General features: G+C 43.0%; 5 protein-coding genes; 3 read left to right on the top strand and 2 right to left on the bottom strand.

Annotated features, from left to right (window-relative positions):
• The first annotated feature begins 1,852 nt into the window (after positions 1–1,852).
• Positions 1,853–4,299, top strand: GSTUM_00004723001 (uncharacterized protein). XM_002836347.2 has 4 exons: positions 1,853–2,577; positions 2,762–3,064; positions 3,118–4,053; positions 4,119–4,299. Exons 3-4 carry the CDS (start codon positions 3,987–3,989, stop codon positions 4,259–4,261), a joined length of 210 nt encoding a protein of 69 aa, XP_002836393.1. The 5' UTR covers positions 1,853–2,577; positions 2,762–3,064; positions 3,118–3,986; the 3' UTR covers positions 4,262–4,299.
• A 6,673-nt stretch (positions 4,300–10,972) lies between these two features.
• GSTUM_00004722001 (uncharacterized protein) lies at positions 10,973–13,219 on the bottom strand (the record flags this gene model as incomplete). XM_002836346.2 has 5 exons in its annotated part: positions 10,973–12,252; positions 12,307–12,557; positions 12,640–12,802; positions 12,899–12,997; positions 13,057–13,219. 5 exons carry the CDS (start codon positions 13,217–13,219, stop codon positions 11,324–11,326), a joined length of 1,605 nt encoding a protein of 534 aa, XP_002836392.1. The 3' UTR covers positions 10,973–11,323.
• Positions 13,220–15,710: 2,491 nt separating this feature from the next.
• Positions 15,711–16,456, top strand: GSTUM_00004721001 (uncharacterized protein; the record flags this gene model as incomplete). XM_002836345.2 has 3 exons in its annotated part: positions 15,711–16,078; positions 16,157–16,361; positions 16,433–16,456. The coding sequence occupies exons 1-3, from the start codon at positions 15,804–15,806 to the stop codon at positions 16,454–16,456; spliced, it is 504 nt and encodes a 167-aa protein (XP_002836391.1). The 5' UTR covers positions 15,711–15,803.
• Positions 16,457–16,642: 186 nt separating this feature from the next.
• Positions 16,643–17,748, bottom strand: GSTUM_00004720001 (60S ribosomal protein L24). XM_002836344.2 has 3 exons: positions 17,661–17,748; positions 17,269–17,457; positions 16,643–17,188 (listed from the first exon to the last, which is right to left on the bottom strand). Exons 1-3 carry the CDS (start codon positions 17,664–17,666, stop codon positions 16,904–16,906), a joined length of 480 nt encoding a protein of 159 aa, XP_002836390.1. The 5' UTR covers positions 17,667–17,748; the 3' UTR covers positions 16,643–16,903.
• Positions 17,749–23,738: 5,990 nt separating this feature from the next.
• On the top strand, positions 23,739–24,815 carry GSTUM_00004719001 (uncharacterized protein). XM_002836343.2 has 2 exons: positions 23,739–24,155; positions 24,185–24,815. The coding sequence occupies exons 1-2, from the start codon at positions 23,787–23,789 to the stop codon at positions 24,764–24,766; spliced, it is 951 nt and encodes a 316-aa protein (XP_002836389.1). The 5' UTR covers positions 23,739–23,786; the 3' UTR covers positions 24,767–24,815.
• The last annotated feature ends 265 nt before the right edge of the window (positions 24,816–25,080 follow it).

Here is a 25,080-nt window from a genome sequence, read left to right as displayed (position 1 = left end):
TCACTTTCCCTTTTCCCTTTTTTCGGAAAAAAAAAATTTTGTATCTTATTCTAGAATTCTTATGGAACTTGTATACTTGATACAGTTATTCAAAGTCCGAAAACATAGCCCTCATCTTGATTAGTATTTGTCTGGGATCAGTAGTAAAAGTTTTCTTATTTATACTGACCTTCCTGTGTATTTACTGTATTGTTATTATCATTTGGGTTTTTTCTGCTTGTTTCCGTACTTATGTATCACCGTTTTTCTAAGAAATTGATTCCTTGTCTCAAGCACCCATGTTAGCGCCCAAGTGTACGAAAACATATTCCCGGGCACTTGTACTGTACTAGTACTGTACATATGCGGCAAGTAAGTTTTAGCTTTTTTTAGATGCAATAAAATCGCCATCTTATGTTATCAACATAGCTACTTCTGATGTGAAATACACTTCTGTCGCTGATTTTTATTAGTCTTTTTATCAAAATTGAGCTCTGATTCAAACCAAGTTCTCAATACTTTTTATGCTCCGTTCCAATATCTGTACTAACTAGTATATTTAACAAATGGATGAGATAATCAGTCACGTAATCTAGACAGGAATTGTCTGCATTGAGAATCCATGCTAGCAGTGTTTCGCCAAATCAGAGGTTAGAGAAAACAATACATGCTTAGTCTTACGCATACTTTTCAGCAGGCTCCGGTAGGCCCGGCCCACGGCAAGCACTGCTTACACCAAGCCATTTCGGAGACTTTAAAAAGTGGCTAGTAGTAGTGGAGACGGAGGATTACTAGCCCGGGGCCAATTGGAGTTGGACACTTTCTTTGGAAATTGCCATCTTATCATTGGTGTCCAACTCCCTCTCGGCCGCGCGTGTATTATCTTTGCTAGGGTTAAGGATTGGTTAACAGTTGAGCAATGTTGGATTGGGAGTGCGCATGCGTTCTGTTACAGTATTACCTATCCTCCAGAGATAGTCAGTAGGCATATCTTCCTCGATGGATCTATCCGAGTACCGATTGTCTAATTGGGACCCATAAACTATCCCTTTTTTCTCCCCAAAGGTTGGACCAGTCTCCTGCTCCTTCTAAACATATCCCGTCCAAGAATTGGCTTCCTCCGTCGAACTAACACTCCTCTGGACCGAGGTGTGGTATGAATAGTTTTACTCTCTTTAGTAATGCGGTTTGCGATCGACGCATTGTAATCACAGATACCGGTAGGGGCTCTCATGCTGCCTGTACGAGTACCATATCCGTGCCCTGTAATCAATACGCTTCTTAGAGAGCATACTTTAACCTTTCGGAGAGCCTTAGTCACCGAATGTGCAACGCGGGTGTTTGTTACACCGCCTGGAAGGAGGCTCCATTCTTCCACCAGTGCTACTCGAGCAGTGCTGGAGGAATTGAAGGACGGTCAGTCACAGTTCTGCCTTCGCCCCCCACCTCCCACCTGCTATCATGAGAAGCTCGCTTCAGTGTGCGCATAGGACTGATAAATGGTATGTTGGGTGATGTTACAAGCCCAATGTGCGATGACTGTTTGCTCCCCAATCGACTGTTCGCCAATTGGATATCGGCGGTACGTATCCAATCCCCAAGCGTTAGTCAGTCAGGAGATAAGTGACCGGCCGCACAAGGACGGTAACCAGCAAAGTGCGCAATCCCAAGGATAATAATGATGCTACAGCTGGTACATCGCTTCTCAACAGCATAAGTTGACAGGCGAACATCAGTTCACAAGAGCTCCTGCAAGCACCGTAATTCAAGTACCGATGGTCACGGTACCGCCCAACGCAAAGTAAACACTCACCCTTCGATGCAACAACACTGGACTCTTTCTCGCTTCCCTTCTTTCTTAATTTTTGTGGCACCTGCTTAGCCGTGCCTAGCTGCTTCTCTCGCATGTAGCTTTCTGACCGAGATAAGACATTGGTTTTGCCAAGCTCGACCCCACCGCAAAAGCCCATTTCCGGGATCAGACTAGGCGGACTGATGTGCGGTGAAGGGACCCTGTGGTCATACCGCATCCTGAATTGCGGGGAAGTGTGCCTCGGCGTTTAGCCATGATGATGCTGTTGGAGAATAAATCAAAGGCCACTTATCACTGAGGATACCACTCTAATGTCGTGCGGTAACTTGGCACTCGATCCTAGTAGCCTGGCAGACATACACTCCGGGATTGCAAGCGCAGCCCATAAATCGTGTCTCCGCAGGATTTTACCTGTTGAGGCTCACTTACCTTCTAAAAGATGATGATCTTTTGCATGATTAAATTTTAGGAAGAGGGCTCAGTCGGAATACAAGTATGTTACTATCGACCCATGTCAACAGGGCTACTGACAATGTGGAACTCTTGGTATTCTTGCGGTTCCGCGATCGCTATCAAGGCCTTTCCGATGGTAGAGTTTGGTTTATCATCGCTGAAGGCTCCGTGACCGCACCATGTGGTTTCCCTTGCATCAGGTCACGATCGGCTCGATTGCTTGGGCCTCTCACTACCACCACCCTTTACCCCCTCCATGACCTAGTCTACCAGACGGTGATTATACGTTATCCAAGTTTAGCCCGCCCACAACTGGGATGTGAAATCGACTGGTAAGAAATCTCGTTCCCTCTCACCTACCACCAAGCACAGTCATTCCAGCCTTTCTTTTCGCATGAAATGGGGTCGAGATTATCTACAACGTGCAAATGCAGTTATAAAGTGCTGTTGGGGCACTGTAGCTTTGCTTAGGTGTGCTGGGGCTGGACAGAGCCATCGATCTCTGACTTCTACCAGCAAACTTAAGTTTTGGTATCGAATGACGCATCTACTCGGGAAGACGCACCAGCCATGGAATCTAACAGCGCCGTACTTCACACAATACCGGTACTAACTTTAGAGCCCCTCAAACGAGGGCGCGTGTGGAGGCTTGGCAATCGGCCCGCCGCACTGTGGAAGATGAAATATATTACTGCGAGTAGGGCGGTGATCCGGTAGTTCGTGGAAAGAACCTCATCGATCCATCCACCAATCCATTCATGATCCACCTAGTTCCAGACCGCAATTCAAGACAGCTGTCGACAGAAGAGCCAAAGAGACGTGAGCAATGCAGGAGATCTTTTCTCCCTTAGATGATAGACTGACTGGTAAAGGGGGCTTGGTTATTGCTTATCGAAAGGGGGGGTTGGTTGGGGGTCCTTTTTGGAGCGTCGTTGTTCACGTTGTTCAGCTGTGATTTGGTACTACTCGAGTACTGTGATACTTAGTTGCCTGGGCGAGGTTACTCTTTATCAACTTAGGGCCTTGCTGAGGGATTTGAGTTTGCATGCATTTGTGGTTTGCTAAACTTGAACTTTTTAGGCATCTGCAGTGTTTCGTCTGGAGGTTCATGCCACTCAGTGCCGACAAGATGGCGATATATATAGTACGTGTCTGAGGAAAGAGGGGGGAAAAAGTAAATAGTGGTTTCTGGCTCGCGGAGCGATGAGGAATGAGAGGAGGAGGAAGGGAGAGGGGTGTGTCTACTGTATATTGAAAGCTCCATTACTGGGGTAACCAGCTTTCAGCCTTCAGCCCCCCTTAGGCGAGTGGTAGGGTTAGGGTGTTTCACTCCACAAAAAACCCACCATTTCGCTTACTCCTCCTCCTGCTTCTTCATTCCTTGGATCCAATCGAATCGAGAGTTCATTCGCTCGACAGGCATCGGGCTCCAGTCCCCCACTTCCGGAATCTGCCGATCCAACCACGTCATTTTGCTGTTCTGTGCGAGCATTTCTTTTCGCTGCATCTAGTAAAGTGTTTGCAGTCTGCCTATTATTCTTGGGTAACCGTTTTCCTCAATGTTCGACAGAAAGAAACACACAAACGGCTATGACACTCTACTCTGCCGCTTGGAAATCTGCGGTGGTGGCGGTAAGCATTCCCTCTGCCAATATTTGATTATTCATACACAAACCCAGGGGAATCTCCGTCGAGAAACGAGAAAGCGTTGGATTTTTATTCAGTTTCGCACAAAGAGTGCATGAGTGGTTCGGGGGTTTCACGTGGTAGTGGGCCGGCGCTAGATGCTGAGTTGGATGAACTCGAGGGTATGTAATTCTGAGGGGAGGAGGGGTACGGGACAAGTACTAACCTAAGAATGTATGATACACAGGTTCAAAGGAAGAGTACCATATCCAATGCGATCTCACGATCTTTGGGGGAGGAAAGTGGGTATGCGTGCGTTATGATAGGCTCTTTAGCATGCGGGTGCGTTGCTTTTTGCATCACCGTGTTGTTTCGCTTTCTTGTAAGTAGATATATATAACAAAGGACGCACACCTGATGCTATCTCGTATCGTGGAGGTGGGTTTTACGGATCATGGGGCCAGGGAGTGAATAACCTAATGCCCGAGAAACTCTAACGAGTGATTTACCATGAATGTATGAATATATGCGGTAACCTAAACAGGGAGTGTACTTCTCTTCTGTCCTACTATTTCCACCAATCAGATGTGCTGTACTACAACAGACCGGTATCTGTTTCCCATCACGGGCATGACTCGGACCGGGGTGTTTTGTTGTGTGCGATATTACACTACCTCGTCAATATCGCATGGTACCGGTAGTTGAAACGTATCTGAAGAGTGAAAAAGCTTATTTTCCTCCTACCTCCCAATACCAGTACCGGTATTTCCTCTCGCCGTTAACCTATCTCTGGGCCTTTAGCGGTCTTGGTCCTGTAAGATAGAATGTAGATTAGGTTGTCGTCTCGACACTTTGGATTAACAACTATTTCAGTGGTGTATTCGAGTATTGCGTTCAAGGCGTGGTGGAGGTGAGGGGGGGGAGTATGCGTGGGGGCTGCCTAACCTCGCCACCTCAGGTGCATGAGGATTGCAGATTTTTTGCATCCCGGTACTCGAGTACGGTACCCGAGAGAGGCGCCAAGGAATGGATTGGCCAGGTGTGAAACCTTGTGCAAAAAAGAAAAGATTTTTCGAGTGAGTAAGAAGTGAATGTGTGGGTAAGAGTGGGGGCAGTGGGGAACCAAAGGAAGGAAAGGAAGGAAAAAGCAATACAGTAATGATAAGATATTAGATTGAACTGGTGGTTCAGAGCAGCAGTGGCTGTGTTATGGTTCTAATTCAACTGCCCTCGAGCCTTGGTATTAATCATATGTTACTCAAGCACAGCGCTCGTCCAGGCACGATGAGGATATTTCATCTCGTATCGTGCGCTGTACGTATGACTGCAGCGGCACCATTCGCGGGTGGAAAAATGTACCGTACCGTCAGTAGGAAGCCAGCCAGCCAGCCAGCCAGCCAGCCAGCCAGCCGCAGGGCACCGGTGGTTGCCTTCTCCCAACTTTCCAACCTTCCGTTTAGCCCTCCCCGTAAAAAAAACAGTGATAATTTGAGAATCTCTCTGGGACGTTGGAGTTGCCTCTCCTAGTAAAAGGCGTGTTGTATGTTTCTTTTTTATTTGTCTCATTTGAGGGCTGAAAGATGATCTTTCTCACGCTGTCATTTTTCCCTCCCTCAATCCAGAGGGGGGAACTTCCGGACGTCCTCTCCATTATTCCTGGCTTTTACCGTAAGTTACCCACTTGTTGGCTTTTGCTCATATCGTAGCCTTTTTCCTTTTCATTTTATAACTTGTTCCTGCGCCCTCCCGCTCCAAGGCTCCCTTTCCCGGCGGAATACCGTCCTCGTGTGGTACCGGTACCGTATTTGTCGTGTTCAAGTCGTACCATATGTGCGATCAAGTCTGAGAAGTTCGGGGGATGTATCACAAGCACAAGTCACATGGATGTGCCAAGACTAGTAAGTACCGTGCAGTGAGGTACCGAAGTCAATCCACAATCGGAGATCGGAGTCTTATCTCGGTTGCAGGGGTAAATATGATTCAGCCATGACATCGAGTGACCAGGGGTGATCCAAATATTGACGGCCAGCTTGGCATGACAGAAGAACTGAGTACCCCTCACTTATTCTAGGCTTTTTTTGTCTGTATTAGGCTAGAGTTTTTGTGTGGTTCTTGGCGGGCACAAAAATATCCATGGAATTTTAATACTCCATATTTTTATTCTTTATATTTTTTCATTTGGTATCTTTCCTGTAAGTATATCAGTTTAAGGTATTCTATCCTTTTTTATTAAAATCCCATACTTGTACAAAAATAAAGTTATAGTATAACAAGAGTTACTTTATAGAAATTCATTAATTCCATATAAGCCTTTGATGAGTCTTATATAAATCTAGAATAGTTTGGTAGATTATTTCTATAATAAGACTGAGGTTATATCTGTTTACTTGTAAGTCTATGATTTTCTAAAAGCTTTTAAATTTATATATTTCTTATATTACAAATAATTATTTTCTTAGAGTTCATCTCATATGAGCCTATTATCATTGGTAATTAGCCTATTTTTTATGAACATTTTTAATATAACTTGTAAGTAATATATGAATCTCCTGAAATTGAATCTTACAATTATTGTAACTGTCTTGATTTATCACCCAAATTTCACACTATGATGGTTAGATAAACTGGCTCTAATATCATACAAAATTTCTTTACTATAATTCTTTTGTAAATTTGGTTATATTTATACAAGTTCTATTTTATTATTTCCTAAAATTCTAGTTTATCCTAATATCTAAGGGTCCAGCTAGCATGCCAGGATTAGACTAGGATTTGGACTTAAAGTCCGAACTTAAAAACCAAAGTCTCAATCCTTAAAAATCTAGACTTTATTAATCAGCTATGTCAACCATGCCAGGATTTAGATTAGGACTATAGAATATTTAAATATCTAATGTAAGGCAATAAAGATAGGATCCAGGCTGGCACTATGTGTGTCCTAATATAAAACTTTCAGTATACTATATTTTTATATTATTAGAATTACAAGATTGCTGCTAAGAGAGGACAAACTCAGAGAGGTGTAATGAAGCTGCTTCCAGAGACAAAAGATGTCGATCTCAATGTACCATATGGTAATGGCCAACCACAGCTATCATTTCCTGTTGAAAGGAAAGAAATACAAGAACTCAGAGGTGTACAGGGTTGGAGACTGAGAGGAAAGCTAGCTGTCTTCTACCTCTCCCAATAGAACTCTAGTATATTACTTTGTAGAAACATGTGACATTACTAATAATAACATTTTTAGAAACTATTTAGGGCTAACTTGAATGACTCTTTGGGTTTGCCCTGTATGATAATCTAATCCAACTTCACACCTACCAACCAGGATTAGACTAAAAGTCCAGACTTAGGAGATAATCCGGATTTTAAGTCCAAATCTTGGTATGCCAACTGGGCTCTAAATGTTAGGAATACCAGAATCCAATACCTAGGAACCACCCTAAGTTGAGTAACACTAATCAGAATCGGAATCTCTAGTCTCTAACACACCCCTCCAGCCCCCTTATGCATCCCGCACATTATCATACTTATTAATTTCAGTTGTGTCCTGTGACTATAATAACACAGAAAATGAAGGTGTAATAATAACATCAGATATGTCGCTGCCGTCCATCCGACCATATCCTGTTTGCAGGATATATGGGAGGGGACCCTCTACTAGGTTTAGGAAGTAGGACGGAGTAAATCTATCAACTGCTTAGAAGGTTACTAGGGTTCAAAGAGGTGATATCTTTGGCATAGGCCATAAGTGGTAGAACGGTTTTATACTAAAATATGGTATCAAATAGTAAAAAATCTCAATGAGAAATCAATACATTTGTACCCATCCTACAATAACCAGAAGAGTCTAAAACTCTAAGGAACACTACTACAGAAGCCAATGAACTTCATGAAGTATTCAAACTGGATCCAGAAATGTGCTGAGATTATAGAATCATTCCCAATACCTGCATGGCGATTGAAACCCTGTTATCTAAAGCAACTCAGGATTACCGACCAAGGGATTATTTGTCAATCTAGTAGAATAGCTTCCTGCAAATTAGTAAGAAGTGCTTAGAAAGATATCCATAGGTTGGATGTAGAGTTATGGAGATTTGAAGTCAGGTGACCAAAGAATGTTGCAATTACAACTACTTCCGCAGATACAACCTGCAGATAAAACTGATTATTTGATCATAGATGGAGACAATTGGGGCCAACTCAGTTCAACTTGAGAACTAGGCCATAAGTCTAAAAAGACTGCTGATTGGATAATTACTATTTAGAACAGTACAATTCCTAGTTAGCATTATTGTAATTACAGAAGAGGGTGTGGTGATTTTCAGAGTCTTTAGGTATTTGCACCTTTGAAGAATACCCGAAATTATGAGTTATAATCAGAGAAATAAATAGTTGTATAATGGATAGATGTAGTCCATGAATACTCAGACGTGGAATATAAATATCGAAGTCCCTCCTGAATCTTTTAGATATCATCAAGCAATAGAGAAGAGACCTTAACAATATAATATTGTCTTCAAGATTCTATCCTACTTTATCTACTTTACTTCACTCTTTGTAGTCATAAACAAAACGAGTACAATCTGAGCCTTTCTAGACAATCTCCATCTACAGAAATGAATCTTGATTGGCCTAGACAACTCTGAAGTCTATCAGGTTGTCTCTGCCTAACACTAAAGTAAGTGGTGATTTTAAATATACCTAAGCCTTTTAGAAATAGTAGAAAAAAAAACTTTTCTGTAAGCATCTTTGATATTGGATTTAATTATTATAGAACATCAAAGTATTAACAGAAAGTCAAAAGATTCTCTTATAATAATTATAGTTAAGTAAGAGTATATATAGAAAGAAAAACTACTTAATTACAGCTTATAAGCTAATTAAATTTACAGAAAATATTATACTAACAGATATCCATATAGTCAATTTTGAAATAAGGCTGAATTATACTTTATTATTTACAAATTTAATTGAATAATACTTGTATTTAGATAGGCCTTATCCTATAATAAGATTCAGGTAAGAATTTCAAGTCATATCAGCATGATATTATTATTATGTAAAAAAGTCCCCTATGAGTCTCATATAAATCTCACTTATAATGAGTGAATTCCTATAAAGTAGATTTTACAGTGTTTTCTTTTTTGTTAACATCAGTAATAACATAATTTGCACTTAAGTATGATTCACCTATAATATCTCACTATTGATGATATAAAGTTGAATGTCTTAAAATATTATTATCATACCAACCTTAGAAATAATTATCAACCTTTTCCAGTAAAAATTTCTCATCTTTGACCCTCTATTAAAAAAAAAAAAAAATAGGATTTATGCTATATTTTTGTTTCTTTTCAATTATCGTATGTATTCAATGATGTAATTGAAAAGATGAAAAAAAATATCAGTATCTGATAACATTGACAAATTCCATAAAATAACCTAATTCAACTTCCTAGATTTGCTCGTTGCTTTCTGACTTTGAAAACCCTACCGTACAGAGTTTTCAGAAGTATCAGATAGTCAATTAAACCGGCAACCAATCCGCCATCAGGAGCACGTAGGGGAAAGTAAGTAACCTGCCTGTTCTCCCAGCGCATTCTAGACCTCCGCTGTTCCACTTGCACTACCTAAGCAAAGCATACTACAGAAAAATAAACTTGTCTCAAGTGTACGTGGTAGATACTAAATTTTTTTTTATACAAAAATCACACCAAATCACTCGGTTCTTTGTCTCTAATACCCCTTGTTTCAATTCAATACCCGGCCCTAGATGCACTGAGACAGATCAATTTGGTAGCGACAGGGCTTCGCGAGCGTAAACAATCGGAAGGGGAACAGGTCACTATCTACAAACGTGTTTCCGGACTCCCCTAAGCTTACTATCACTCAAATTTGAGCGGGTGGTTCGGACACATCAAAGGAAGATCAATAAAGAAACAACAAGGAGGGTGTGGCTTAGACAAGGGGAACGAGGGAACGATAACATCTATCGGTCTACGCGGGTCTCTGGCCGGGAGGAGAGAATAGGTGGGAGAGACTGTTAATAGGGTTTTTTTTGAGAGGGTCAAGAAATATTCGCGCCCACCAGGGGGAGCAGAAAAGGCTGCAGGATAAATGGGCTGGTGCTTTTTTGTTCACGTAGCAGAGGTGAATATGACAGTATTTGTACACGCCGGGTGAGGTGGTGGATAGTATGAAAGAGAAGAGCAAAAGGAAGTGGGAAATGGGTATGGGGGAAAGGAACAAGTTAAGATAGTGTCAACCTGTCTAGCAAAAAGCGTGAGAAGAATTTCCAACAGGAGAGAAAGAAACAGTGCAGTATATTGTCATCAGAGTCCGGATCAGGACCGGGGTAAAACCTCTCTCCCCCGAACCGCGGAACAAGGAAGTGGTAGTATTCTAATAGAACTATCTTTATGCGCTCAAATGCTTTGTCCGAGTCTCTGGGTCATTTTACTCCTAAAGTCCCAATCTAGCTAGGACTGGTTGACGTTCTGACAACTCTCGCTCACCCACCCTGAATCCTTATTGTCCTCTTTGCTCTCCTAATTTCTCTTATTTCCTACCTCTATACCTTTGTCTGATAGTGGCTGGGAGGGAAAGTCGGAACCTGCGTGGATAGCGGTGCAAGGAAGATCTACCCAACACATATAAATAGGCATGCTCCCTTAATGCACGGAGCTATCTGAATAGTTGTAGTTGTTTATAGAGTAGAAGCTTGTTCGAGCTCGGTTCCTAATAGGAGACCTCAGACTCTGTGTGGACATGGGAGCATTATTTATACACGACTCTCTGTGAGCTAGGTTCTCACACCCACCCGAATTCAACATACTATCGAACCGGCCGACACGCCAGATAGATACGCTGTGTATACCTTTTGTTAGTATAAGAGGTATTGAGAGTCCAAAAAGGCCCTAATCGGTGTGTATTTTCTATACTACAGGAAGCATATAGGCATGGTTTCGATTTTCAACATCTTAAGAATCTTAACTGGTCAATAGAAGAAGAAAAACAACTCCTCCAGCTATTTTAAATCTCACTAAGGCGATTGTGGACACAAATAAGCACAAAAATTAGGGAACTTCTAATTAGTTTAAATTTAATTATTCTCAATGTATCATTTTCTATTGTCTGTAAAATTGTTACTAACTATCTCATTTGTATCGTTATCACCATTTTGCACCGGATAACGTACACAACAGCCGCCCAAGAAACCACTGCGCCAGCAACTACCAAGCAAATCCAGAAAACATGAAAGCAATCTGCAGCAACAAAAAAGCAAAGATAAAATCAACGATTTCATCTTTATAATACAAGTACAGTCTGGGAAACATGAAAGCAATCTGCGGCAATGAAGAAGCAGCGATGAAATCAACGATTTCATTTTTATGACACAGGGACAGGAATCATGCGGAACTATGAAAGAAAGAAATTGAGTAAAGGAAACTAACTGTTAGTGAAGGGTCCGACACGCTCAGGCTCCTTAAACTTTTCCACCTTGATGCGGCGCGCACCGCTGCCATCATCCTCGCCACGAATACGTTTTCTCGGCCCAGAAACGCCCGCCTCAGCGCGACCCTGTCTTCGATCCGCGGAGGTGGTAGCGGGAGGAAATGGCATCTGTGACCTCAACGGACGGGGGGGGAGGCCCTTTGCTCCGGAAGAGGAGGAGGATGCCTCACCGGGCCCAAGGTTACCAATATGAGGAACTACGGGGAGAGATCTCATCGAAGTAGTCGGATTTGTGGCGTTCCTCGGTTGAACCACAATGGTATTACTCATATCAGCCACAGGAGCAGAGATAGGCTCTGCAACAAGCTCTATAAGCCGACGTGAAACTTGACCTGCAGCCCGATTGCCAGTTGAGGTGGTAACCGGACCAGCAACCGAACTCGTAACTGGACGCCCAACTCGTACTGTATCGAGTCCTCCACGATAACGGCCAATATTGCTGATCCAATCCATGAACACAACCCAAGTAGCGCTATTACTACGCAAGTCTTGACGTGATTCTCTAACGAACGATCTCAATTCGAGAATATCACCTTGCAAGAGACGTATGCTCTGTCTCTCAGGATGGATGTAGATTAAAAGAGCCATTGCAACAAACTCAATAGGAGAATATTTGGCAGCGACCTTGTAGCTATGATTCTTAAAAGTATCCGGATACTGTTCATAAATCTCGGCATATGTGTCAAATACGCGCTTAACATCTGATCTGAATTCAGATGTTAAAAGGGATGTGTTCTCGCAGAACTTCCTCAATGCGCTGGGACCAGAATTAAACGTGGTTGCTTTTCCTTCCTCGTAGTAAGTCATCTGCTTAAATATCTGAAGAATGAGTTGGAAACTCCGAGCACGCTTGTTGTCGGCACCTATATTAGCGGTATTAGTACTGGTATCTTCAATAGATTGGTAAAGACTCGTACATTGCATAAGGTTCTCATAAGTGAGCTCAATTTCCGAAGCAAATGCTTGCCATTCACCGGTACTAGCCTTAAGCTTTTCTGCCGGTGTTAGAGGAACGCCTAATTGAACCCTAGAAAAGAGGTCCTCCTCTTGCTCCGGACCGAGCGAATCGTACTCTACACAGAGTATATCGGTTTGAAGAAAGCGAGTTTTAATTCCAGAAGGCAAGACTTTCTTTTGAGTTTTTGCAGAACCATTATCAACATAAAACCTATCAGCCGAGATAATGATTAGTACTGGTTGGATCGGCATATATGTAAGAGGAGAATTCAGTTGTAAGTACGAAGACTTACCACTTTTGGCCCTTGTGATCGAAAACTGGGATTCCACCGTCAACGAAACGCTTAATGGATGTAAGTCGTTGTTTACCATCGATACAAACACGGCGGTATCTCTCTTCTCCATTTTCTGTAAACTTGATAACGTTGAAAATTACTGGTGGAATGTAAAAGTTTGCTGCGACAGACGAGTTCAGTAAATATCTTAAATAAATGTATTTATTCGGTGGAATATTGGATATCCACGCATTTATTTTGGGAGGTAATCGCATACCCAATACCGATTGGATGAGCTTACTCATACGTTCGTTAGTCCAGACAACATCACGTTGGTAACTTGGATTGATGTCAAGGTAATTGGTTCCAATCAAACCTAAAAGAAGTAATATTAGTACGAAAGTGAACTAAAACAAGAAGGGTATGATAACTTACGACAAAGATCACTGATACTTCTCCTCTGCCAATCTGCTTCGTTAAGAATTTCGCCAGGGTTATAATTAGGAGTTGTATCCGGAGTGTCCTCGGGATAAGAGTCGTCGGAGAAAAAATCACGTTCGTGTTCCCTTTCCGTAAGGGTTTCAAAAGTAGTCGACATGATTGATAAGTAAGCTACGGTAGTCGTAACAGTTGTCGGTTACACAGCTTGGGTCTTGGTTGGAAGGTGAAATGTAAAAGGCTGGAAAAAAAAAAATTAAAATTCAGGAGGTGGAAAGGGGTAAGAGTGGTACCAGTGGAAACTGGAGGTAGGAAGATGGATGGAGGAATAGGTTGTGAAGTGGGGGTGATGAATTGGAAGTTAGTGAAGTTGAGAAGTGGAAGAAAAAAGTGCAAGCAAGGTGGGTGTGGAAGATTGGTCTTCCTAAATGTGTGTGGTAGGTTCTAGAAGTGTGTGTTGTTGGAAAGGGAAGGGAAAAAGGCTGACTTAAATGGGTGGGTGGTCAGGAGGACAATGTACTATATTTTTAGTTTTAATTTTTCCCAAAAGAGGAATGTCAGATAGTGTAACAGATTAGATAAAGTAGTTGTTTTTGAAGAAAAGTTGTCATTCTGCACCTCATTCTACTCTCCAATACATGTAATTTGTATAACAAATGTAAGATTTATTCTTATTCTCAGTATTACTGTATTGTCAAAAGTTAAAAGAAAAAAAGAAAAAGAAAAAAAAAGACACTCAAACAAAACAATTCTAAAGGGTTTGCTCAAGGTAAGTAGCTAATATAATATTATGAAACTGGTAGTAAATTTAAAATCTATGATACCACATAACAAATTACTCAAATTCTTAAATTAAACACACGGCTGGGCGGGGAAGAAAAAGAAAAAGATATTGATTTCCCAAGTGTGCTTTGGGGATCAATGACTCCTCTCGTAGGGTCTAACTTTCGTCTACCGAGTACTGATAACCCGTAAACATCCTCTGCTGCTGGAACTCAATACCGTAGATTGCAAACAGGAGCGTGACTATCTCCTGATATTCAGGTAGGTTATAAACTTTTAAAAGCCGCGATCAGCTCTTATCTTTCCGACTCTCGTCGCAACTGTTATTTCGTCGATGCGCCTTTTATTTGGAAGTTTATACCAAAACAAAGGATCCGTTCAGCCATGGAAACAAAGAACAGATGAATCTTTCCGAGGCAGCCACCCTCCCTTCTGAACCTTTGACAGCATGTGAATTTTTTTTTAAAAAAAACAGCCTATTACTTACTCGCGAGCATATTACAAACAGAGCGGTTGAGAAGAATGTGTCTATGTTGATTCAGTTTCCGGGTACGCGGAACAAGAAAAGAACGAATCCCTCCCTCACCAGGTACGCGCGGAGCCTTATCTACCAGCGTCCTCCCGGGTAACAACAAGACCATCTTTGATCTACCTTCTCATCTCTCCTTTTCCGAGTTCTTGAAGTCGCTACCGAACATGTGCTTACTCCGGGCGCAGTGATTGTTGGCTTGGTCTGCGGTCATAGGACGTGAACCTGTACAGAACCGGGTGCGTTAAGGATAATGGAAACCAACCTTTCGCATCTTCCAACCTTAGGCGAACGTCCCGTCTAGCCTACAGCGTCTCCACTACTGGAAACTTTGTTATGAAACTTGTGCTACAACCACCTACCGGTATGCAAATCACACTCTTCCCCGTCAGACCTTTCTTATACCGTCAGACGCAGAATGAGTTGGGAGGAATGGTATTGGATTGTGATCATGTACGAAAGTGAACAACTCTTTTCTGAGTTTGCGGCCGCTACCGTGCTACTATTTCTTGATTAGGATCTTAGCGATTTCACTCGCACGGCTGGACGATTAACCGTAATTACTTCATAGGAGAATAATATGTATGCGAGAGACAGTTTCAGGATTCCTGACATCCATTGACGCGGGAGCAGCTAAGTGGCCGGGGGGATGTGAGGAAGAGAAGTGGGGACAGACCGGATGTCCAGATATCTTGAGCAGCTTTTGACTTTTTAGTCTGTAGTTCGCAAAGTGGCTGGTGGGATATTCCAGCCATGGAGATGGTTTTTTTTTTCCCATTGATTGATATATACTGATAGTATGATAATGGTATGAGGAATTGTTCCTCTGATATGGAATAATATGGCGGTAATAAGCTATTTCGTAGGTTAAGTAAGAAATAAACTTGATATCTTATTTCTGGGATTCTCAAAGCCATGGATACTGGGATAATACCGTATGTTTTTGCATAATTATAAGTTTACTTATACAGCGATTTGACATATTCTCCTGAAATTTCTAGAGTACTACAGGTTGACTGTATGAACCCCTCAAGTAAGCATCTGTACAGGAGGATAGTACGAGTGCTTGGATAGTGTGAACGTGAATTATAATTTTTAAATAGTAAATTGCGCTCTCCATACGATCTTCTCCTTCCCAACCATAATACGAGATATCTATCCGTGGTGGCCCTGGGACCTTCCACCCGTAACGTCTCGGGCATTAAAGCGAGATCCTCAATATGCTAGGCTCTTGGCTCACAACATCCCGCGTCAACCCCACATTAACCCCTGTCAGCTTTCTCAGCTCGAATGCTCAAGTACCGTACTCGAGTACCTCCGATCTCCATCTTCCGCTTCTCCTACTCATCTCCATCACACTTGCTGTACAAAAGGGAAAAAAAAGACAAGACCAAACAAATTTCCCATTCTATATACCTCTCTTAAAAAAGCAATGGCAACACCTCTTTTCTCCAAGGATCTCATCTCTCCATCCGTAACGTCAGAACTACCAAAAGGCTACAATCTCCGTCCACTTCAAAAGTCCGATCATGCAGAATTCCTCTCTGTCCTGACGGTTCTCACAAAGGTCGGCGATATATCCCTCGAGACATGGTCAGCTCGCTACGACTGGATGGCAGCTAGAAACGATGAGTATTTCATCGTCGTTATAGAGAATGAACTGGGAAAGGTCGTTGCCGTAGGAAGCTTAATTATCGAGAAGAAATTGTTATTGTCCCCTCTCATTCTACCAGTTCTATTTCGTTCGCATATGCAGACTTTTGCTAACGGACGTGGGATGAATAGTATTAGGAATTGTGCTGCTGTAGGCCATATTGAAGACATTGCCGTTGCGGCTGACCAGCAAGGGAAGAAGCTCGGGTTGAGAATTATTCAAGCATTAGATGCTATTGCTCAACAGGTTGGCTGTTACAAATCTATCCTTGATTGCTCAGAAAAAAATCAGGGTTTCTATGAGAAATGTGGTTTCAAGCTCGCGGGGGTCCAGATGGTATGTCGTTACCGGAGAGGTCGCTCTTGCCCTGATTTTGTCTTTGTATCTTTTAAGACTAATTTTAATAGGCGCACTACTATGAAGGCAAATAAGTTGTTTAGGCAGTGGGGTTATGCTGTCTGTTATTGACGTTGTTCCCTGGTTTGTTCGGCATTACACGTGTAGGAAGCGGTTTTGTAATTGCTCGTTTTTGTAATAGAAGGCTTGAAAAGCGCAGGATCTCCTAGGGCAGTTGCGAAGAGTTTTTATGAACACTAGTCTGCACACATCGAGAGCTGTTTCCCGTCGACGCAAGCAGGCGTCCCATATTTATAAAGTGGTCACACCGGCCGTAACAGCTAGAGGGCTAAGTCATGAAAAATGCGGGCGCCCGAATGACCTCTAATATATCAGAGTTCCACCGTCCATTTGTGCTCCCAACGTCAAAGAACAAATACCGTTTTTGGCAAGAAGAAAGAAGTGCCACACCAACTATCATACCAACAAAGGAAGTGCAAAGAAAACCCTAAACCGAAAAAGCGCAATAGATTTATTTGGATTTAACGGGTCCTAGCCTGGACCTTGGGAGCAGCCCCTTTAGCACCTTGTTTGGATACCTTCTGTGCGCCTCCACGAGCAGCTCCCGCAGCAGACTTTGCCTTCTCCGCCTTCTTCTTAGACTCGGCCGCTGCCTTCTTTTCCTTCCCTTCCTTGATAGCCTGAGCGCGGGCAGCCTGGCGGGCCTCGGGGCGCATAGAACGGCGTTCCTTAATGACATCGAGAGAAGCGCCGACAATAGCACGTTGGTGCTTCACGGTCTTACGAGACCTCTTCTTGGCGACTTCCTACAAATCCCCCCCCAAAATATCAAACTTAGCCCCTATATAGAACCCGTAGAGTACATATGGAATTTGAAAAAGCGTACCTCAGAGATACCCTTCTTGTGCATACGTCTGAAGAGAACGGTCCAGGCGATTCTGCGCGGGTTCTTGCGTTGAAGGAACAACGACTCGGATTTGCCATTGACGAAGCGGAAAACTTTGCTATCGCCGCGAACATATAGCTTCCCCTTGCTGGGGAAAATTTTGGCTCCACTGAATGAATCAAGTTCGACCTAGCCGCGAGGAAAAGGAAAAAAAAAAAATAGGTCAGCGTTTCCCCTTCCACTCACTCCCCGCCGAAAAAAATTCCATCTTCCTTCCTGCCTTCCTTCCTTCCTTCACGATCGACCTCCTCCCACCTTTTCATTCAAAAAACAGACAAAGGAACAAAGGACGGCTCGCGGAAATCCATGCTCAGGAATGACTTATAACACACCTTCATTTTTTACCGATTATTGCTGCTGGTCGGTTGGTAATGGGGACGGGGTTGTTGTCGGTGTCAGTGGCGTTGTGTAGCTTTCGGTTTGTTGTTTGCGCTAGTATTGCGGACGGTGTGACTTTGTGTGCGCTCCGCGCAATGGAGAAAAAAAAAGAAGTCACATCACGTGACCTAGTAATTAGGTAATAGGGTATGGGGAAGGTGTTCAACGACGGGAAGAATTATGGAGGGGAGAGTGAGTGGAACCCGGCGGGAAAGAAATGGAGAGAAGGGTAGGTGGGGTTCCCTTGGGGAGTGAGGTGCTGCCCGGGGTGGTTTATATAGTATCTTCCTCGGTAGGCTTTTCCGTGAATTGAGTGAGGTCCGGCGGTCCTGGCTCAACTCCGAAAATGCGAACAAACGACAGAAGTGTCAAACCTGTGAGCCATGTTCATACAGCTGCCTCGCTAGCTCAATCGGTAGAGCGTGAGACTCTTAATCTCAAGGTTGCGGGTTCGACCCCCGCGTGGGGCTACATTTTTGCCTGGCACTCCTAACATTTTATCCTTCATACCGATACCGACAGTGCCACAAGCGCCTGTAGAGTACGTGTACTCGTACATACGTTACACAAGGGCGGTTCAGAGGGAAGGAACATTTGGGACATGATACAGTCTTGTCCGGAAAGTTTTCGTACCCTCGCATGGCAACCGCACAACCACAACCCCCAACCATAAAATTTCAAAGAATTCAATTAAAGAAAACATGATAGTATTGCTAGTAGACAATAAAAAAACATTATTACCATTTTGTATGGCCTCCATTTGCATCCAGTACAGCTTACATTCTCTCAGGCATCCTATCTATCCATCCATCCAACTTCTCTTGGGGAATTAAATCCTACTCTTCCTTTGCTGCCTCAAACAATTCAGCTGCACTATGAGGCCTTCTTTCCAGTCTGGAGAATCGCTTGGTAAGGGCTCTTTTGAGTAGTGCCTATGTGTTCTCAATAGGATTGAGATCTGGTGAGTTAGGTAGCCAAGGGAGTTTTTTGTAACCACAGTCTGCTTCAAATTTTCAATTTTCCTCACCACCATGCCAGGAAGCATTGTCTGCAGCAAGGTAGATATTGTCAGAAGGTCTATCCAGACCCTCTATAAAAGGGATAAGGTAAGGCTGGTGGATCTCAGTTGCATATTGGTGAGAGTTTAGACTAAGTCTGTCTCTTTTACTGGTCCTTTCCTCCTCCCTTCTCTTTCTCACAAGAATTAACTCAGTCTTTCCTCCCTTCATCATTGCAGCATATACTCCAATGCTAGTCCTTTCAGACTTAAAGCTAGGCTTTAAGTTTTTTTCTTCCAGCTCTTCACCAGGTCTAACTCCTACCTTTCTGCCTGTTAGATTTGGATCATAAACAATGGTAGCTTCATCCACAAAAACAACCCAATTCCATGCTCCTTTCCAGTTCCTCCTTCTCCTAGCAAACTCCCTTCTTTTCTCCTTTTGTCCTTTTCTCCAAAAAGGCTTTTTCCTAGGTATCAGAAGCTTAAAACCAGCTTCTGATATGACCTTATTAATAGTGGTTTTACCAAGACCAATATTCGCTTTTTTGGTAATATCACGTAACACTAAATGAGGCTCGGCATCGATAACTGACTCCACTATCTTTCTTTTTATATCAGTAATCTTGGTTGGTCCTTCACCTCTTTTTGCATTGTGAGTGTTTCCACCCATAGATTTAGCTCTTTTAACCACAGACTGAACAGTTAACTTGGATACACCTAAAGACTTAGAAATTTTGTCATATCCCATATCTGTATGTTTATACAGAGTATAAATTTCCTTATTCAGGTCTTCTCTTGCTCTTAGGTTATGTGGAGAGGCCATGGTGAGGAGGGTTGTTGTGGTGATGAGGTATTATGGGGTTGCACCTCAGGGGTACAAAAACTTTCCGGACACGACTGTACAAGTCCCGTAAAAACTTGAATAGAAGAAAAATGTGCTTTGAAGTCTGTTTAAAGTGAGTTATACCAAGAGGCCTGGATGGTCATGTCAATACAAATTACGAAACATAAGACATATAAAATCTAAAAATATATTTCCTTTTTAATCAATTTTACTGATAATATATTCCCCATCAAGCTCATCTTGAGCAATATTCAACTCCAACTCTTCATCCTGATCTCCTAACCTATTATGATCCTCTACAACAACCTCACTGCCAACAGCTGCCCCTGTTCCCATCCCTTGACCCCATCAACAAACAAGGATGTCTCAAGACCCTTGATTGAGATTTTGAAATCTCGACTTCCATCAATCAGAAGAGAGAGGCCAACAGCGGTAAAGGCTCTCTCAACCACATGAGCATAGTTGAGGGAAAACCTTTCTCAGACCTCTCCAACTGCCCATGTGCAGAGCACCTACCTCCTTCCTACTATGCTTCCCATAAGCCATTCCCTACCTGACTATATTCTCTCCTCCTCCATTTCTGCTGAATCAACTATTTCCTCGAGTACTTCCTATCAAATAAGTAAAGCTAGCTGCAAGTTCGATAAGTTCTCCCTTCCTCTTTGGTAGTTGAGTTTTAGTTGTACTAACCTTAAGAATATCTTTAAAGGGTCGGTTAATAGATATATCGAGGGGCTACACAAGGCCAGTGCAGCCCCCTGGTATCATACTAACTGTGATATCATGCACATGTATAGTATCCCAAACCTTATCGGTTTTGTGAGTACTGAATATATTCAAGGCAATTAGTGTTAGCCGGTTGCTGAACAAAGGTATAACCTGCTTGTCTTGCCATTCAACCAAATTGGATGAATTGGTATAGGCCTTCAGGTTGAATTTTACAACAACCGGGGTGTTATACTGTTGCTTTTCAGCAATAATGGTTGCTCCTACTCCTTGCCCCCAGAAATAGATGAGGGGCTTGACTCAAGGTATTGCATTGGAAAAAGATGGTGAGTTGAATTGTTGCCTACCTTTTATCCCATCCTGACTGCTGACTGGCTTGAACCCAAATTATCTTCTCACCTTGCTGATTACAAGTACGCCCACTTAGGTACTCAAATGGCAGTAGAGTTTGATCTATGTTACAGTTGTTACTTAATCTGTAACGACCAACCTCTGCTGTCACATCAGTTGCTGATGAATTTTCACATCTTAATTGTGAGTTTCTTCGATTAAATCTCATCTAATTTACTAATACTTCAATATAGTCTCTAGGAAGCTGACTGGTTAGGTTGGTGATTGCATAAAGAGAGATTTTGTACCACGATAAGAAACCCCAAAACAAACTATTTGAAAATCGAAATTGGCTAATACTTGTACTTCCCTAGATTTCAGCATAAAGCTATTTCGTGTTTTGTCAAAACCAACTTTGGCGAACAACTTTTCCTTCTGCTCAGCATTGGCAAAAACACTCGTAGAGCTTTCTCTCTATATCTACCCACTTCAGCCCCCTTCCACCTCCTACTAGTCTACATGACATGGCTGCTGCTTCTGGGTATTTCCCCTCTCTCTCCTCCTTATGTCATCTCCCCAGATTTCCTAGTGGAATCCTGAATCTTGTAGCCGCCTCTTGCAATGTCAGCTCACAAAACTTACTCAGTCCTGAAGGTATTGAGACTCTATGAAGCCAAGAGAGTACCTGAAGCTTATAGTTGATTGTATAAGACTTCTGAGGATTCCCAATGACATTTGGGGTTGCTTGTAGGCTAATTTTGAGTAGGTTTCGCTTTGGTTCCCGCTTTTTTTACCCTCCGACATAGAACTTGCCTGCTGGTAGTTCTGGAAGACTAACTGTAATCCTAGTACGAGTGGTGCCTTCACTTCGGTTTCCTCATAGTGCCATTTGGTATATAAGTATTGCGAATATCATGTATTGTATTTCTCTCTCCTTAGAGTGTATGAGTAGCATAGTATTCTCTTTGCTTATATTATTATTTATTTCTATTTCTAATGACTCTAAATTCTATGTTTACTATTATTTATATACTCGTATTCTACTTACATTATTATGACTCTCAGAGATGAGATGAGGTTGAACCCCTGGATCAAGGCCCCTTTTTTTAGCAGCTGAGCTTAATTCAACCCTTTAGTACATTTTTCTTCTATTCGAGTTTTTACGGTACAAGTACAAGTATAAATCAACTGTGCTATCTGTACTCGAGTACAGTCGTATCAGTAAAGTCTTCATACCCCGGCACGGCAACAGTGTTGTCCTCTATTCCCACAACAACCACCTCTACCATGACCTCCCCACATATCCGAAGAGCTAGAGAAGACCAAAATAAGGAAATTTATACCCTGTATAAACATACTGATATGGGGTATAATAAAATTTCTAAGGTTATGGGTATCTCTAAGGTAACTGTTCAATCAGTGTAACGTGTTCGCAAGGTACTATTCACGTTATCGGTAATAGATACGATAGTTGGCAGGTGGCCTGCTCTTCCATAGAGGAGGCGAGAGCTGAGAACTAAAGGAGGCTTCGAGGGTGTACTGAGGAACAAAGAAGTAACCGTTCAACCAAGTATATTGAAATACTGTCTGTCGAAGTCTGCCTTTTCTATCGTAGAAACAGGCGGTCTTTAAATACACAAATCTGTTCATGTTTAGCATGAACGAAACTAATCAAAGGTATCAATTGATACTCTTTGGTAAAACTCCTTAAGTATCAAAACGATACTTAAAACAAAACATAAAACAAAACCAAGTATCAAACGATACTTAAAACAAACCAAGTATCAAAGTGATACTTAAAACAAAACATAAAACAAAACCAAGTATCAAACGATACTTAAAACAAACCAAGTATCAAAGTGATACTTAAAACAAAACATAAAACAAAACCAAGTATCAAACGATACTTAAAACAAACCAAGTATCAAAGTGATACTTAAAACAAAACATAAAACAAAACCAATAACCGAGTACCCGTACCGGTTACAATCAGTAGTCAAAAGAGCTGAATCAAGAGATGGAAATACCCATGATGCCTCCAGATCTGGAAGACCAACAACAATTACTCCTCAAAAAAGAAAGATAGTGGAGTCCATTATCGATGCCGAGCCTTATTTAGCATTATGCGACATTACCAAAAAAGCAAATATTGGTCTGGGAAAGACATCTGTGGATAAGATCATCTCATAAGCTGGTTTTAAGCTTCTAATACCTAGAAAAAAACCTTTTTGCAGGAAAGGACAGAAGGAGAAGAGAAGGGAGTTTGCTAGGAGAAGGAGGAATTGGAGGAGTGCATGGAATTGGGTTGTTTTTGTGGATGAAGCCACTATTATCTATGATCCAAATCCTACTGGCAGGAGGGTCAGAGTTAGACCTGGTGAAGAGCAGGAAGAAAAAAACTTGAAGCCTAGCTTTAAGTCTGGGAGGACTAGTATTGGGGTCTATGCTGCAATCATGAAGGGTGGCAGGACTGAGTTAATTCTTGTGAGGAAGAGGGGGGAGGAAGAAAGGACCAGCAAAAGAGACAGACTTGGCCTCAATTTCCACCAATATGCAACTGAAATCCACCAGCCATACCTCATCCCTTTTATAGAAGGTCTGGATAGACCTTCTGACAATATCTACCTAGCAGCAGACAATGCCTCCTGGCATGGTGGTGAGGAAAACAGAAAATTGCAGTCAGACTGTGGTTATCAAAAATTGCCTTGGCCACCCAACTCACCAGATCTCAATCCTATTGAGAACACTTGGGCTCTGCTCAAAAGAGCCCTCAGAAATTGATTCTCCAGGTTGGATAGGAGGCCTCACAGTGCTGCTGAATTATTTCAGGCAGCAAAGTAGGAATGAGATTTAATTTCCCAAGAGAAGTTGGATGGGTGGATAGATAGGATGCCTGAGAGAATACAGGCTGTACTAGATGCAGATGGTGGTCATACAAAGTGGTAATAATATTTTCTTAAGGCTTATTAGTTCTATTCATATACTTTTCTTAATTGAGTTGTTTGAATTTTTTTTCAATTTTCCATGGAGAGGTGTTGTGGTTGTGTGGTTGCGCCGCCGGGGTATGAAGACTTTACGGACACGACTGTACCCGTCTCCTCTCTCCCCAACCGCAACATCCTGCGCATTAACCAAACGATGAGAACGAGGAGGAGAAGATGATAACGGCCTTAACCTGCAATGCTTGCTCAACCCCGATATCCCCTACTGGGACCCGTGTTATCTGCCGCGTCTGCGCAAACTACGACATCTGCAGTAGCTGCCAACTCTCGGCTGCTTCTCGGACTCCGACGAGGTGCAGCACGAAACCCTAGTTCTCTACCCACCCACCAGCATCTCCCGGGACTATCGTACCATGTGCCTCCAGCTCTTCCACCCCCGCTCCCTCCCCGCTCCCACAACATTGAGGAGACTAGTCCGTATCTGCGCCCCACCCCCCCAGCGACCCGCATCCCCCCACATCCCCCCACCGCTGCGAGCAAGCTCCTATCGAGCAACAACGCCCCAACAAGGCGCCTAAAGGACCGTTCGGATGGGGTCTTCGCATACGTGAGCAGAACCTACCTAGCGCGAACCAGCGCCTACTAAACCCCGGCCAGATCTCGAATTTCTGCGAACTCGCGGGGAAACCGCTCAAGGAGAACCCGTTCGGCGTGCGGGTCAACGAAGCAGATAGTACTAGTAGTAGTCCCGACAACAATACAGATGCCGGGGTCGCGCATCTCTACAATCGCCTGGGAATCGAGTACTCACTCATCACACGCGTCACTGAAGGCGTCGTCTCACAGGTGGCGATAAACCACATGCCTGTGCTCGGCCACCGCGGTTTCAGGCAGCTCCCGGTCCGCGAGACACTGGAGGACCCGGGGCACGCGCACTCCTTCTTCGGGCGGTTGGTGCGCCCGGCGATAGTTGACGGTAGACGGGCGTTCGGGGAAGTATCCTGGGGAATGTTCCCGGCGGAGCTTGACCCGGCCTTCGCGACTACGAGTGAGTTATCAGCGCGCGTAGGGGCGCTCGTTGCCGGGTTGGGGAGCGGGTCCTGGCACAGCGGGAGGCGGAGATTGCGCAGACGCACAGGGCGAGTTTGGGGGCCATCTGCGCGGTCCATGATCAGAATTTGGCTACTTTGCACTATTTTAACCAGCTCTCGCAGGTGACCCGGGATATCGGGAATGTATTCAAGAACATGTAATAATGGGCTGCTCGTCTGTTATAGTAGCTCAACCGCAGTCTGTAGGGGTGATGCTAGGTGAGTACAGTACAGGACTCGTGATTCAATTCTCTGACGTCTATGAACACGACTACTACGGTAGCTTATTGCATACCACCAAGATCTTGAGGCCCCGGACAATTTTTTATTTCCCCTATATCATGCAATATCATAGCGTGTTTTCGCAAACGTTGGAGAATTAACATGATTATGGCTTCTTTCGCGCTCACCGGTTAGCTTATCATAAAAGAATTAGGGTAC

Source organism: Tuber melanosporum, assembly GCF_000151645.1.
Source record: "Tuber melanosporum whole genome shotgun sequence assembly, scaffold_14, strain Mel28".
Classification (NCBI taxonomy): domain Eukaryota; kingdom Fungi; phylum Ascomycota; class Pezizomycetes; order Pezizales; family Tuberaceae; genus Tuber; species Tuber melanosporum.
This window is presented reverse-complemented; position numbering and strand designations above follow the sequence as displayed.